At 67.1% G+C, this 11,346-nt stretch overlaps 1 protein-coding gene across 1 annotated transcript; it reads left to right on the top strand.

The window, feature by feature from the left end:
- Nucleotides 1–11,021, top strand: DDX23 (DEAD-box helicase 23). Its single transcript, XM_054012355.1, has 17 exons — nt 1–87; nt 2,569–2,762; nt 2,896–2,994; nt 3,691–3,790; nt 4,440–4,505; nt 4,825–4,963; nt 5,132–5,265; nt 5,556–5,668; nt 6,201–6,344; nt 6,591–6,816; nt 7,082–7,227; nt 7,379–7,556; nt 7,627–7,869; nt 8,188–8,339; nt 8,550–8,658; nt 9,489–9,663; nt 10,035–11,021. Exons 2-17 carry the CDS (start codon nt 2,569–2,571, stop codon nt 10,256–10,258), a joined length of 2,442 nt encoding a protein of 813 aa, XP_053868330.1. The 5' UTR covers nt 1–87; the 3' UTR covers nt 10,259–11,021.
- The last annotated feature ends 325 nt before the right edge of the window (nt 11,022–11,346 follow it).

Below are 11,346 nucleotides of genomic sequence, written 5' to 3'. Positions count from 1 at the left end.
GTTCGCTGCTCGGCGCGGGGCCCGGCGTGAGGCGCTAAGATGGCGGCTGCTGCGCAGGGGCTGTGAGGCCTAGTAGGAGCCGGGGAGGTGAAGGGGGGTTGGGGAGCCCGGACTCCTGGGTTCTCTCCCCGGGGCGGGGGTGGAGGGGAGCCCGGACTCCTGGGTTCTCTCCCCGGGGCGGGGGTGGAGGGGAGCCCGGACTCCTGGGTTCTCTCCCCGGGGCCGGGGGGGTGGAGGGGAGCCCGGACTCCTGGGTTCTCTCCCCGGGGCCGGGGGGGTGGAGGGGAGCCCGGACTCCTGGGTTCTCTCCCCGGGGCCGGGGGGGTGGAGGGGAGCCCGGACTCCTGGGTTCTCTCCCCGGGGCGGGGGTGGAGGGGAGCCCGGACTCCTGGGTTCTCTCCCCGGGGCGCGGGGGTGGAGGGGAGCCCGGACTCCTGGGTTCTCTCCCCGGGGCCGGGGGGGTGGAGGGGAGCCCGGACTCCTGGGTTCTCTCCCCGGGGCCGGGGGGGTGGAGGGGAGCCCGGACTCCTGGGTTCTCTCCCCGGGGGAGCCCGGACTCCTGGGTTCTCTCCCCGGGGCCGGGGGGGTGGAGGGGAGCCCGGACTCCTGGGTTCTCTCCCCGGGGCCGGGGGGGTGGAGGGGAGCCCGGACTCCTGGGTTCTCTCCCCGGGGCCGGGGGGGTGGAGGGGAGCCCGGACTCCTGGGTTCTCTCCCCGGGGCGCGGGGGTGGAGGGGAGCCCGGACTCCTGGGTTCTCTCCCCGGGGCCGGGGGGGTGGAGGGGAGCCCGGACTCCTGGGTTCTCTCCCCGGGGCCGGGGGGGTGGAGGGGAGCCCGGACTCCTGGGTTCTCTCCCCGGGGCCGGGGGGGTGGAGGGGAGCCCGGACTCCTGGGTTCTCTCCCCGGGGCGCGGGGGTGGAGGGGAGCCCGGACTCCTGGGTTCTCTCCCCGGGGCCGGGGGGGTGGAGGGGAGCCCGGACTCCTGGGTTCTCTCCCCGGGGCGGGGGGGTGGAGGGGAGCCCGGACTCCTGGGTTCTCTCCCCGGGGCCGGGGGGGTGGAGGGGAGCCCGGACTCCTGGGTTCTCTCCCCGGGGCCGGGGGGGTGGAGGGGAGCCCGGACTCCTGGGTTCTCTCCCCGGGGCCGGGGGGGTGGAGGGGAGCCCGGACTCCTGGGTTCTCTCCCCGGGGCCGGGGGGGTGGAGGGGAGCCCGGACTCCTGGGTTCTCTCCCCGGGGCCGGGGGGGTGGAGGGGAGCCCGGACTCCTGGGTTCTCTCCCCGGGGCGCGGGGGTGGAGGGGAGCCCGGACTCCTGGGTTCTCTCCCCGGGGCCGGGGGGGTGGAGGGGAGCCCGGACTCCTGGGTTCTCTCCCCGGGGGAGCCCGGACTCCTGGGTTCTCTCCCCGGGGCGCGGGGGTTGGAGAGCCCGGACTCCTGGGTTCTCTCCCCGGGGCGCGGGGGTGGAGGGGAGCCCGGACTCCTGGGTTCTCTCCCCGGGGCGCGGGGGTGGAGGGGAGCCCGGACTCCTGGGTTCTCTCCCCGGGGCCGGGGGGGTGGAGGGGAGCCCGGACTCCTGGGTTCTCTCCCCGGGGCGGGGGGGTGGAGGGGAGCCCGGACTCCTGGGTTCTCTCCCCGGGGCCGGGGGGGTTGGAGAGCCCGGACTCCTGGGTTCTCTCCCCGGGGCCGGGGGGGTTGGAGAGCCCGGACTCCTGGGCTCTCTCCCCAGGGCACGGGGGTTGGAGAGCCCGGACTCCTGGGTTCTCTCCCCGGGGCGGGGGGGTGGAGGGGAGCCCGGACTCCTGTGTTCTCTTCCCGGGGCCGGGGGGGTGGAGGGGAGCCCGTACTCCTGGGTTCTCTCCCCGGGGCCGGGGGGGTGGAGGGGAGCCCGGACTCCTGGGTTCTCTCCCCGGGGGAGCCCGGACTCCTGGGTTCTCTCCCCGGGGCCGGGGGGGTGGAGGGGAGCCCGGACTCCTGGGTTCTCTCCCCGGGGCGGGGGTTGGAGGGGAGCCCGGACTCCTGGGTTCTCTCCCCGGGGCCGGGGGGTGGAGGGGAGCCCGGACTCCTGGGTTCTCTCCCCGGGGCCGGGGGGTGGAGGGGAGCCCGGACTCCTGGGTTCTCTCCCGGGGGGTGGAGGGGAGCCCGGACTCCTGGGTTCTCTCCCCGGGGCGGGGGGGGGGGGGTGGAGGGGAGCCCGGACTCCTGGGTTCTCTCCTCGGGGCAGGGGGATGGAGGGGAGCCCGGACTCCTGGGTTCTCTCCTCGGGGCCGGGGGGGTGGAGGGGAGCCCGGACTCCTGGGTTCTCTCCCCGGGGGGGGGGGGGGGGGGGGGAATGGGTTTACCGTTAACCCCAAATTAACTGTGAACCACCCAGACCCCCATGGCTCTCCCCAGGCCATAGCAGGGAAAGACTCCGGGCCCCACTCCCAGGCCCCCTGAGCCGGCCAGCCCCCCACCCTGGGCCAGCCCCCCATGTTGTGCCCTGTGTAAGTCTTGCAGGGGGGGGCAGTGCCAGGCCTGAGGAGCCCAGGGAAGGGCTGGTCCCCCCACTGCTAACGGTTCTTTCTGCCCCTCAGATGGCTGGGGAAGTGCCCGACAAGAAGGAGCGGGACCTGTCGCCCCCCAAGGAGGAGAGGAAACGCTCGCGCTCCCCGGACAGGGATCGCGACAGGAAGAGCTCCCCGTCCAAGGAGAGGAAGCGGCACCGGTCCCGGGAGAGGAGGCGGGGCAGCCGGTCCAGATCCCGCTCCAGGTCCAAGTCAGCAGAGAGGTGACAACCCCTGGGCCGGGCGGGGGGAACGTGCCAGGTTTGGGGCTGGGCCTGGGGCTTGGAGGGGGCTTGGGAGGCTACTCGTGGAGTGAGGCTGGGTTGTAACTGGTTCCCTGGGGCTCTGCCCTCTCAGGGAGCGGAGACACAAAGAGCGTGAGCGCGAGCGGAATAAGAAGGATCGCGAGCGGGAGAAAGATGGACACCGGCGGGACAAGGACAGGAAACGCTCCAGGTAAACCCTCACGCCCCCCACCTGTCCTGGGAGTGCAGCCACCTCTGGGGCGCAGCACTGCTCAGGCATCCCTGGTTGTCAAGTTAAAACTGGACATGAGCAGAGGCCGACTGACCCTGTGGGGCAGCAGAATGTCCTTCCATGCGCTGGGTTATGGGGAGATGTTGGGGTTCTTGCCGTCACGCTGTGGAGCCCGTAACAAAGGGCTCTGGTGTCACTTCTCCAGGAGATGGCGGCTCCAGCAGCATGACGCCTCCTGCCCCCAAGGCGGGGTGCTGATCGAGGTCCCCTACTGAGCCAGCAGCCCCACTTCCTGCTTTGCCTGGCAGGGGCTGCTCTCAAAGGCTGGAGCTGGACGGAGCCCAGCCCGAGCGGCCCTAATAATAATAATATAATAATTGGAGGTATACCTATCTCCTAGAACTGGAAGGGACCCCGAAAGGTCATCGAGTCCAGCCCCCTGCCTTCACTAGCAGAACCAAGTACTGATTTTTGCCCAAGATCCCGAAGTGGCCCCCTCAAGGAGGGGCAGTTTAGCAGGCCAATGCTCAAACCCCTGAGCTATCCCTCCTCCCAGGAGGAAGCTGGTTGGTTTTGGAGTAAGTGGGAGCCGTGGGGCGGATGGGGGGCATTGGAGGTGTCAAGCCGGGGGTGGAGCTGGGAGTGTGTCTCATGTCCGTTTTTTCTCTCACTCAGAAGCTTGTCCCCGAGCCGAGGCAAAGACTCCAAATCGCGGAGGGAGCGAGACTCGCGGAGGGGGGAGGAGGAGGAGGATGCGGCGCTGAAGAAGGAGAAGGTGGGAGTGGGGGTGGGAAGGCACCAAAGGGCTGAGAGGCCATGGGAGCTGTGCTGGGTGGTAGTGGGGGGTATCTGCCTGGGCTGGCTCCTTGTAGTGTGCAGTGGGCAGGCGGCCCTCGCTCCTGCGTCTCGTTGGTCCTGATGTTCAGCCTCTGCGCTCTCCCTCTGTGCGCCCTCCAGGTTTCTTCCTCAGGTCCAGGCCCCCCCGCCCACTCCCACGGTAGCAGTTGGGGCCCTCCCTCGAGCCTGACTATTCCGTCCCTGTCCCCCAAGCGTTTCTGCTGCTCGTCTCTGGGCCTTCCTTGGGAGCTCAGGGCTGAGTGTGGATCCCAGGCAGGTCTCCCCGAGCCCCCTAGGGAGGGGCCGCCCCTCTGTGAGTCAGGAGGTGCATTCCCTGCACATGCAGCCACAGACTTGAGTCCCCGTCCCCATCCCATTGCAGCCTCGTGTCTGGCTCAGTCTCCTGGTGTCCATGGTGCATTCCAGGCTGGTGCAGGGAACCCCCAAGCACTTCGACCCTCCGGGGGGGGGTCGCTTGCTGCCCCCCCTCCCCACACAGCTTGCGGCAGCTGGGCTGAAGGGTGTGCCAGCGATCCTGGCTGAGGACGAGGGTTGGCTCTGGGGATGTTAATTCCCTGTGTTTCCAGGCCCAGCCTCTGTCTCTGGAGGAGCTGCTGGCCAAGAAGAAAGCTGAAGAGGAGGCCGAGGCCAAGGTGAGAATATGTCCTCCCCACCCCCATTGTAGGGGCATCTCCTCCTCCCCCACTGCTGTGGCAGGGCAGACATGGCCCCTTTCCCCTTTGGGTCTGGAGGCGGTTGGGGCACCAAGCGGATGGTTCTCCGCCTGATTCCTGGTGGGTCTATTGCCCCCCCCCAAAGCTGGCTGTGATGCTCCCGGGCTGGCAGCCTCACCAGAGTGGGCCAAAGGGTCCAAGCCCCCCTTCCAGGGCAGGCTGCATGGGTGCTGCCCTGCGCTGCCCTGGCTCTGGGGACAGCCCCGGGGCCATGCTCACTGCCCCTTCTGCCCTCCAGCCCAAGTTCCTGTCCAAGGCGGAGCGGGAGGCCGAGGCACTGAAGCGGCGTCAGCAGGAGGTGGAGGAGCGGCAGAGGCTGCTGGAGGATGAGAGGAAGAAGAGGAAGCAGTTTCAGGATCTAGGGAGGAAGATGATGGGTATGTACCCCTCTCCTCCAACGCGCTCTGAGCGGCTGTGCTGCAGGGGAGGACACCCGGGGCCAGCCAGCCCTGGCCGGTGCTGGGGTGAAGGGAGTGAGGCTGGGAAGGAACGCCCTCCCCCCCCCCCCCCGGGTGTGTGATGTCCTGTGTCTGCTCCCCCCGCAGAGGACCCCCAGGAGCGCGAGCGCAGGGAGCGTCGGGAACGCATGGAACGGGAGACCAACGGCAATGAGGATGAGGAGGGGAGACAGAAAATCCGCGAGGAGAAGGACAAGAGCAAGGAGCTGCATGCTATCAAGGTACCCGCCGTACCCAGGGCTGCCCCCGCCCCCCCTCCATGGCAAAGGAAGTGCCCAGGAAGAGGGGTCTGCAGCTGGGGGAACAGCACTCCTGGGTTCTATCCTGGCCCTGAGGCTGGGATTCAGGACTCCTGGGTTCCCTTCCCGCTGGATTCGCTCTGTGACCTCAGATGAGTCCCTCCCCTTTTCCAGGTCTCATTTTCCATGGGTTCAGTGAGACAGAGCGTCTCTTCTGGGGTAGGGCTGGTGGGGCTGGAGGCTGACGGCTGACGGCTGGGCTCCCCACACAGGAGCGGTACCTGGGCGGGATCAAGAAGCGCAGACGCACCCGGCACTTGAACGACCGAAAGTTCGTCTTTGAGTGGGACGCATCGGAGGACACGTCTATCGACTACAACCCACTGTGAGTAGGGCGGGGCAGACCGGACAGTCCCTGCTGGAGTGCAGCCCCCCCACAGACTGGGGTCTGTAGGGGGCAGGCACGGGGCAGTGTTGGGGCGATGGAAGCACACAGAGGCTGTCCATACAGGGGTGAGGGGAAATCATCTAGCAGTGCTGGGACCTGGGGCTAGTTTAGTAGAGCAGGGAAGACGGAGAGCCAGGACTCCTGGGTTCTTTCGTCCATTCTGGGAGGGGAGTGGGATCTAGTGGTTGGAGCTGGGGGGGGTCAGAACTCTTGGGTCCAGGAGAGGAGTCAGGCTAGTGGTTAGCGCAGGGCATGGGGGAGTGGGGGTCAGGACGCAGCAGTCCCAGAGAGGGGGAACTCCCTGCCCCTGAGGGGTGTGAAATAGTAGGTTGGCCAGCTGCACTGGGGTAACGGAGATCAAACCTGGCCCCTAAGCCTGCTCTGAGTGGCGCCCCCGTCTGCCGGGGGGCACGCTGTGCTGAGATCTGCCAGGGGGTTGCGTGCCAGCAGGCTCTGTCTTCTCCCACAGGTACAAGGAGCGACACCAGGTACAGCTGCTCGGCAGGGGCTTCATCGCCGGCATCGACCTGAAGCAGCAGAAGCGGGAGCAGTCGCGCTTCTACGGGGACCTGATGGAGAAGAGGCGGACGCTGGAGGAGAAGGAGCAGGAGGAGTGAGTGACCCGCTGTGGGGTCGGGCTCGGGGGCCAGGATGGAATGGTCAGCAGGCACGGCCGGGGCTGGGTTACCCCTTCTCTGGGGATCCTGGGCTGGGTTAGGGTTGTGCAGGGAAGGCTCGGGATGCTGGGATGTGGAGCCTCTGTGGGTCTTAGGGTGGCCCAGTGCATCCTGGGACGTGTAGTCTCTGGGCTGGTTGGCAGAGTGAGTGAGACCTGAGCTGTTCCCCTCCCTGGTGCCAGGGCCCGGCTGCGCAAGCTGCGGAAGAAGGAGGCCAAGCAGCGCTGGGACGATCGGCACTGGTCCCAGAAGAAGCTGGACGAGATGACGGACAGGGACTGGCGTATCTTCCGCGAGGATTACAGCATCACCACCAAGGGGGGCAAGATCCCCAACCCCATCCGCTCCTGGAAGGACTCCTCCCTGCCCCCCCACATCCTGGAGGTGATAGACAAGTGTGGCTACAAGGTGAGAACTGGGACCTGCCCCGCAGTCTCCTGGGACAAGGGGTGACTTGCCCTTTGCGGGTGGGAATCCAGATCCGAACTAGGCTCTCATGGTGGGAGCTGGGTCCGGACCTAGGACTCTTGTCTCTGGCGGGGGTGGGGAGTGCGAACAGGGAGCCAGGACTCCTGGATTCAGTTCCCAGCCCCCTGATCTCTCCTTGGTGAGGCCAGACTTGGTCACAGGGGTTCTTCTCCTTCCTAAGCGTCTCTGTTCTCCATCCATCCAGGAGCCCACCCCCATCCAGCGCCAGGCCATCCCCATTGGCCTGCAGAACCGCGACATCATCGGCGTGGCTGAGACCGGCAGCGGCAAGACGGCCGCCTTCCTGATCCCACTGCTGGTGTGGATCACGACGCTGCCCAAGATCGACAGGTGAGGCCGACTGGCTGCTCTGCCTTCCTCGAGCAGAGGGCGGGTGGCTGGCCCTGGTACGCCGGAGGCCTGGGGGACGAGGGGCTTCCCAGGGTGTGGGAAAGGTTGGCTCATGGGGGAAATGGTCCCACATATGCTCCGTCGCCTGCAGGATCGAGGAGTCAGACCAGGGCCCCTACGCCATCATCCTGGCCCCAACCCGTGAGCTGGCCCAGCAGATCGAGGAGGAGACCATCAAGTTTGGGAAGCCCCTGGGTATCCGCACAGTGGCTGTAATCGGGGGCATCTCCCGGGAGGACCAGGGCTTCCGGCTGCGCATGGGCTGCGAGGTGAGTGCCGAAGCTGCGGGGGTGAGGGGCTGGGCTTTGCAGTCTCTGACCCTCCTGCCACCCCCTGCAGATTGTCATCGCCACGCCCGGGCGGCTCATTGATGTGCTGGAGAACCGCTACCTGGTGCTGAGCCGCTGCACCTACGTGGTGCTGGACGAGGCGGACAGGATGATCGACATGGGCTTCGAGCCCGACGTGCAGAAGATCTTGGAGCACATGCCCGTCACCAACCAGAAGCCCGACACCGACGAGGCCGAGGACCCGGAGAAGATGCTGGCCAACTTCGAGTCGGGCAAGCACAAGTACAGACAGGTCAGCAGAGAGAGGGCCAGGGCCCGTGGAGACACTGCGGCCAAGCACAACCCCCAGGGAGGCTGGGGCCAAGGGGAGGGGGCAGACATGGGGCTGGGAGCTTGGTTGGGGGGCGAGGTCCTGGACCCCCAAGTGGATGCTGGGTGAGCACAGACAGGCCGGTCGAGGAGCAATTCAGCCCTTTCTCCCCTGGGTCCCAGTGTGTCCTGGGCCTGCCTCGCTGGGTCCCGTACCCCCTCGCTGCCCAGGACCGGGCTGGAGGGAGGGGCAGCAGGGGAGCCCCTGGGAGCTGCTGCACTCACGGGACCTCTCTTGCAGACTGTGATGTTCACGGCCACCATGCCCCCGGCGGTGGAGCGCCTGGCCCGTAGCTACCTGCGCCGCCCTGCTGTGGTCTACATCGGCTCGGCCGGCAAGCCCCACGAGCGTGTGGAACAGAAGGTCTTCCTCATGTCCGAGGGGGAGAAGAGGTATGAGGGTGGGCCGGCAGGGGCCGCTGCTGGGGGGGCTCTCGCTGGAGCTGGGCTGCAGGTGGGGGCAACGCGGGGTGGCTCTGGCAGGGGCTGTCCTGGAGCACGGTGAGGGAATGGGCGGCACTTTGGAGGGCAGCCTGGTGAGGCTTGTGGGGGCCTGAGTTGTCCTGCTTGCTGACACACCCCTCTCCGCCCCCCCCCCAACAGGAAGAAGCTGCTGGCCATACTGGAGCAGGGCTTCGACCCGCCCATCATCATCTTCGTCAACCAAAAGAAGGGCTGCGATGTGCTGGCTAAGTCCCTGGAGAAGATGGGGGTACGTGCCAGCCCCTGAGGAGTGTCCATGTCCACCCTGCGGGGCCAGGGCAGAGCTGAGCAGCTCTAGGGGCCCCCGTTCCCCTGGAGCCGGTAGTCCCAGCCCCTGCCCGTCTGGCGGAGCCCAGTGCTGCTCCGTGGGTCGGGTGCGCTGAGCAGCGTTCGAGTCCGGTGGGAAAACAGCCAGACCCCTCAGGTCAGCGGGGTCTCCTGCTGCCCGCGGGCTGGCTTGCGTGCGCCCTGGCGTGCGCGTACACAGCACCACGGGGCAGCGGATGGCAGGGGCTGGGTACGCAGCTGCTGCCGCTGTGCCAACCCGTGGGCAGGAGGCGGCGGCAGTGACTCGGGTTCAGAGGGGAGGGGTCGGGTCGACCCAGGTGACGTTGGGTCTGGGTCAGAACTGGGCCTGACCAGTCCTCTAGGGCTCAGGGGTTCCTGCTGCTGGCGGCTTGGCCTGGTCGCTTGAACTCGCTGAGAGTTACTGCCACCCTGTGGGAGGATACTGCCAGAGTCACACCCAGCCTGTGGGGCGCCTCCCGCCTCCCTCTGCAGAGCCCCATGTGCCAGGGTCTGCCTCGCCAGCCTGGGGCCTCTGGGGGAGCTGCGGGGGGAAGGGCGCCCATTCCTTAGTACTGCCCGATTCTGCATCCAGCCCCTTCCCCCACTGCCCTGCAGACAAGCCATCAGCTGGCAGGCTCCAAGCCCAGGGGCTGTTGGGTGCACCCTGACAGGAACCGTGTGATCCACCCCATCTCCCAGGCCCTCACCTCCCTCCCGCTGGCCCCGTGCCGCCCTAGCCCTGCACTACGGTCTCCCCTCTCCCCCCCGCAGTACAATGCCTGCACCCTGCACGGCGGCAAAGGCCAGGAGCAGCGAGAATTCGCCCTCTCCAACCTGAAGGCCGGTGCCAAGGACATTCTGGTAGCCACGGATGTGGCTGGGCGTGGTATCGACATCCAGGACGTCTCCATGGTGGTGAACTACGACATGGCCAAGAACATCGAAGGTGAGTCCCGGCCGTGGGAGCAGGGCTGGCCTCGAGAGAGGCTTCCCCGGTCCCACTGCGCAGACCCCTCGCCCCACAGCTAAGCGCGGTCGGCCTGGCTCAGCACTTCGATGGGCAACGACCAGGGAAAAGACGGGAAGCTGCAGGGTGGGGGGCTCAGGGCTGCCCCTGCCCCATGGTAGGGGCGCCCTGCTGCTGCATGCCCCAGCTTTCAGAGGCGACAAACCAGGGGGTCGTTAAAGATCCCAGGGCAATTGCTCAGTCCTGACATCCTGCCTGAATTCCACCAGTTGGCTAAGCTGCTGCTGTGCAGCTGCCATGGCCCACCCCAGAGGTGGCCGCATTTCAGTGACCGCGGTGCTTCTCTGCAGATTACATCCACCGGATTGGCCGCACGGGCCGAGCCGGCAAGAGCGGAGTGGCCATCACCTTCCTGACCAAGGAGGACTCCACAGTCTTCTACGACCTGAAGCAAGCCATCCTGGAGAGCCCGGTGTCGTCGTGTCCCCCAGAGCTGGCTAACCACCCCGATGCCCAGCACAAGCCAGGCACCATCCTCACCAAGAAGAGACGGGAGGAGACCATCTTTGCGTGAGTCCCAGGGAGCCGCAGGGCTTCGACAGCTGGGGCCTGGCTGCCTAGTTGCCGTCTACCACCAGCCAGGGGCTGCCTGGCCTTTGTAACCAGCCTCCCCCTTCAGCGGGGAGCTCTGCAGGTCGTCTGCTGCCCCCAGCCCCTCGGTTGAGGCGGGACTGATGGAGGAAGAGCCCCCGTTTGGGGCAGCAACTCTGTTCTTGTGTTCCCAGGCCTGAGCTTGATCCGGAGCCAGGCCTCTCAGGCTGGGTCCTGGTGCCCCAGCGAGGGCAGTGCTTGCCAGGAGAACACCTGGGACCAAACGAGACTGGCTGTACCCTGCGGGGTGGGGCTGTACCTGGCTCCTGGTCCCCATCAAATCCACGCACGGGACACTCCTGACTCCCAGGAAGAGTGGCAGGGGCAGGGGCTGGGCCTGACCAGCCAGCTCCTCCCTCCTCCTCCAGCCTGTAGCCTCAACTCGCGCCATTCGCGAGGGCAGAGCCCTCCACCCACTGGTTTTAAGGGGTTAAGCCAAACCCTTTCCACCGGAGATGTGGACAGTGGTGGGGGGAGGGGTGTGATCTGGCCCCTACTAGCTCCCAGGAGCTTCTGCTGGTACCTGCTGTCCTTTTGGGGGGAGGGGGTGGTCTCATTTGGGGGGGGGTTTCCTGTGTTCCCATCAGCCGGTGGGACATGGCGCTTGGGCCCTTTTTTACGTATAAATTCTTGTTGAATTTGAAGCGAAAAGCAGGAATAAAGCTCCCGAGAGTGTCTGTGCGCAGGACCCTGGCCATGCCTTCCCCCCTCCCCCCCCTGCAGCTGGAGGGGTGTCCCAACCAGCTCCCACGCTGGTTCTCCACCTCTGCCTGCTTGGACCCCCACCATGCCCACAGAAGGTGGGGGAGCTGCTGGATGCTTGAGTGGGACCCCCTGTGCTGCCAGGGCCACCTGCAAAGAGCTCTACCCCACATGGGTTTGGGGGGTGGGGGTTGGAAACAGTCCTTGTTCCCCCTCGGTGAGCACAGGTTGGGGGGGTTCTGGTGCCCTGCCCCTTGGTCGTCGTCTCCCCCCCCCCCCCCCCCCGTGAGCACAGGTTGGGGGGGTTCT

The sequence above is a fragment of the Malaclemys terrapin genome, chromosome 23, assembly GCF_027887155.1.
Source record: "Malaclemys terrapin pileata isolate rMalTer1 chromosome 23, rMalTer1.hap1, whole genome shotgun sequence".
Taxonomy (NCBI): domain Eukaryota; kingdom Metazoa; phylum Chordata; order Testudines; family Emydidae; genus Malaclemys; species Malaclemys terrapin.
The sequence above is the reverse complement of the archived record's forward strand: the minus strand, read 5'-3'. Positions and strand labels throughout refer to the sequence as shown.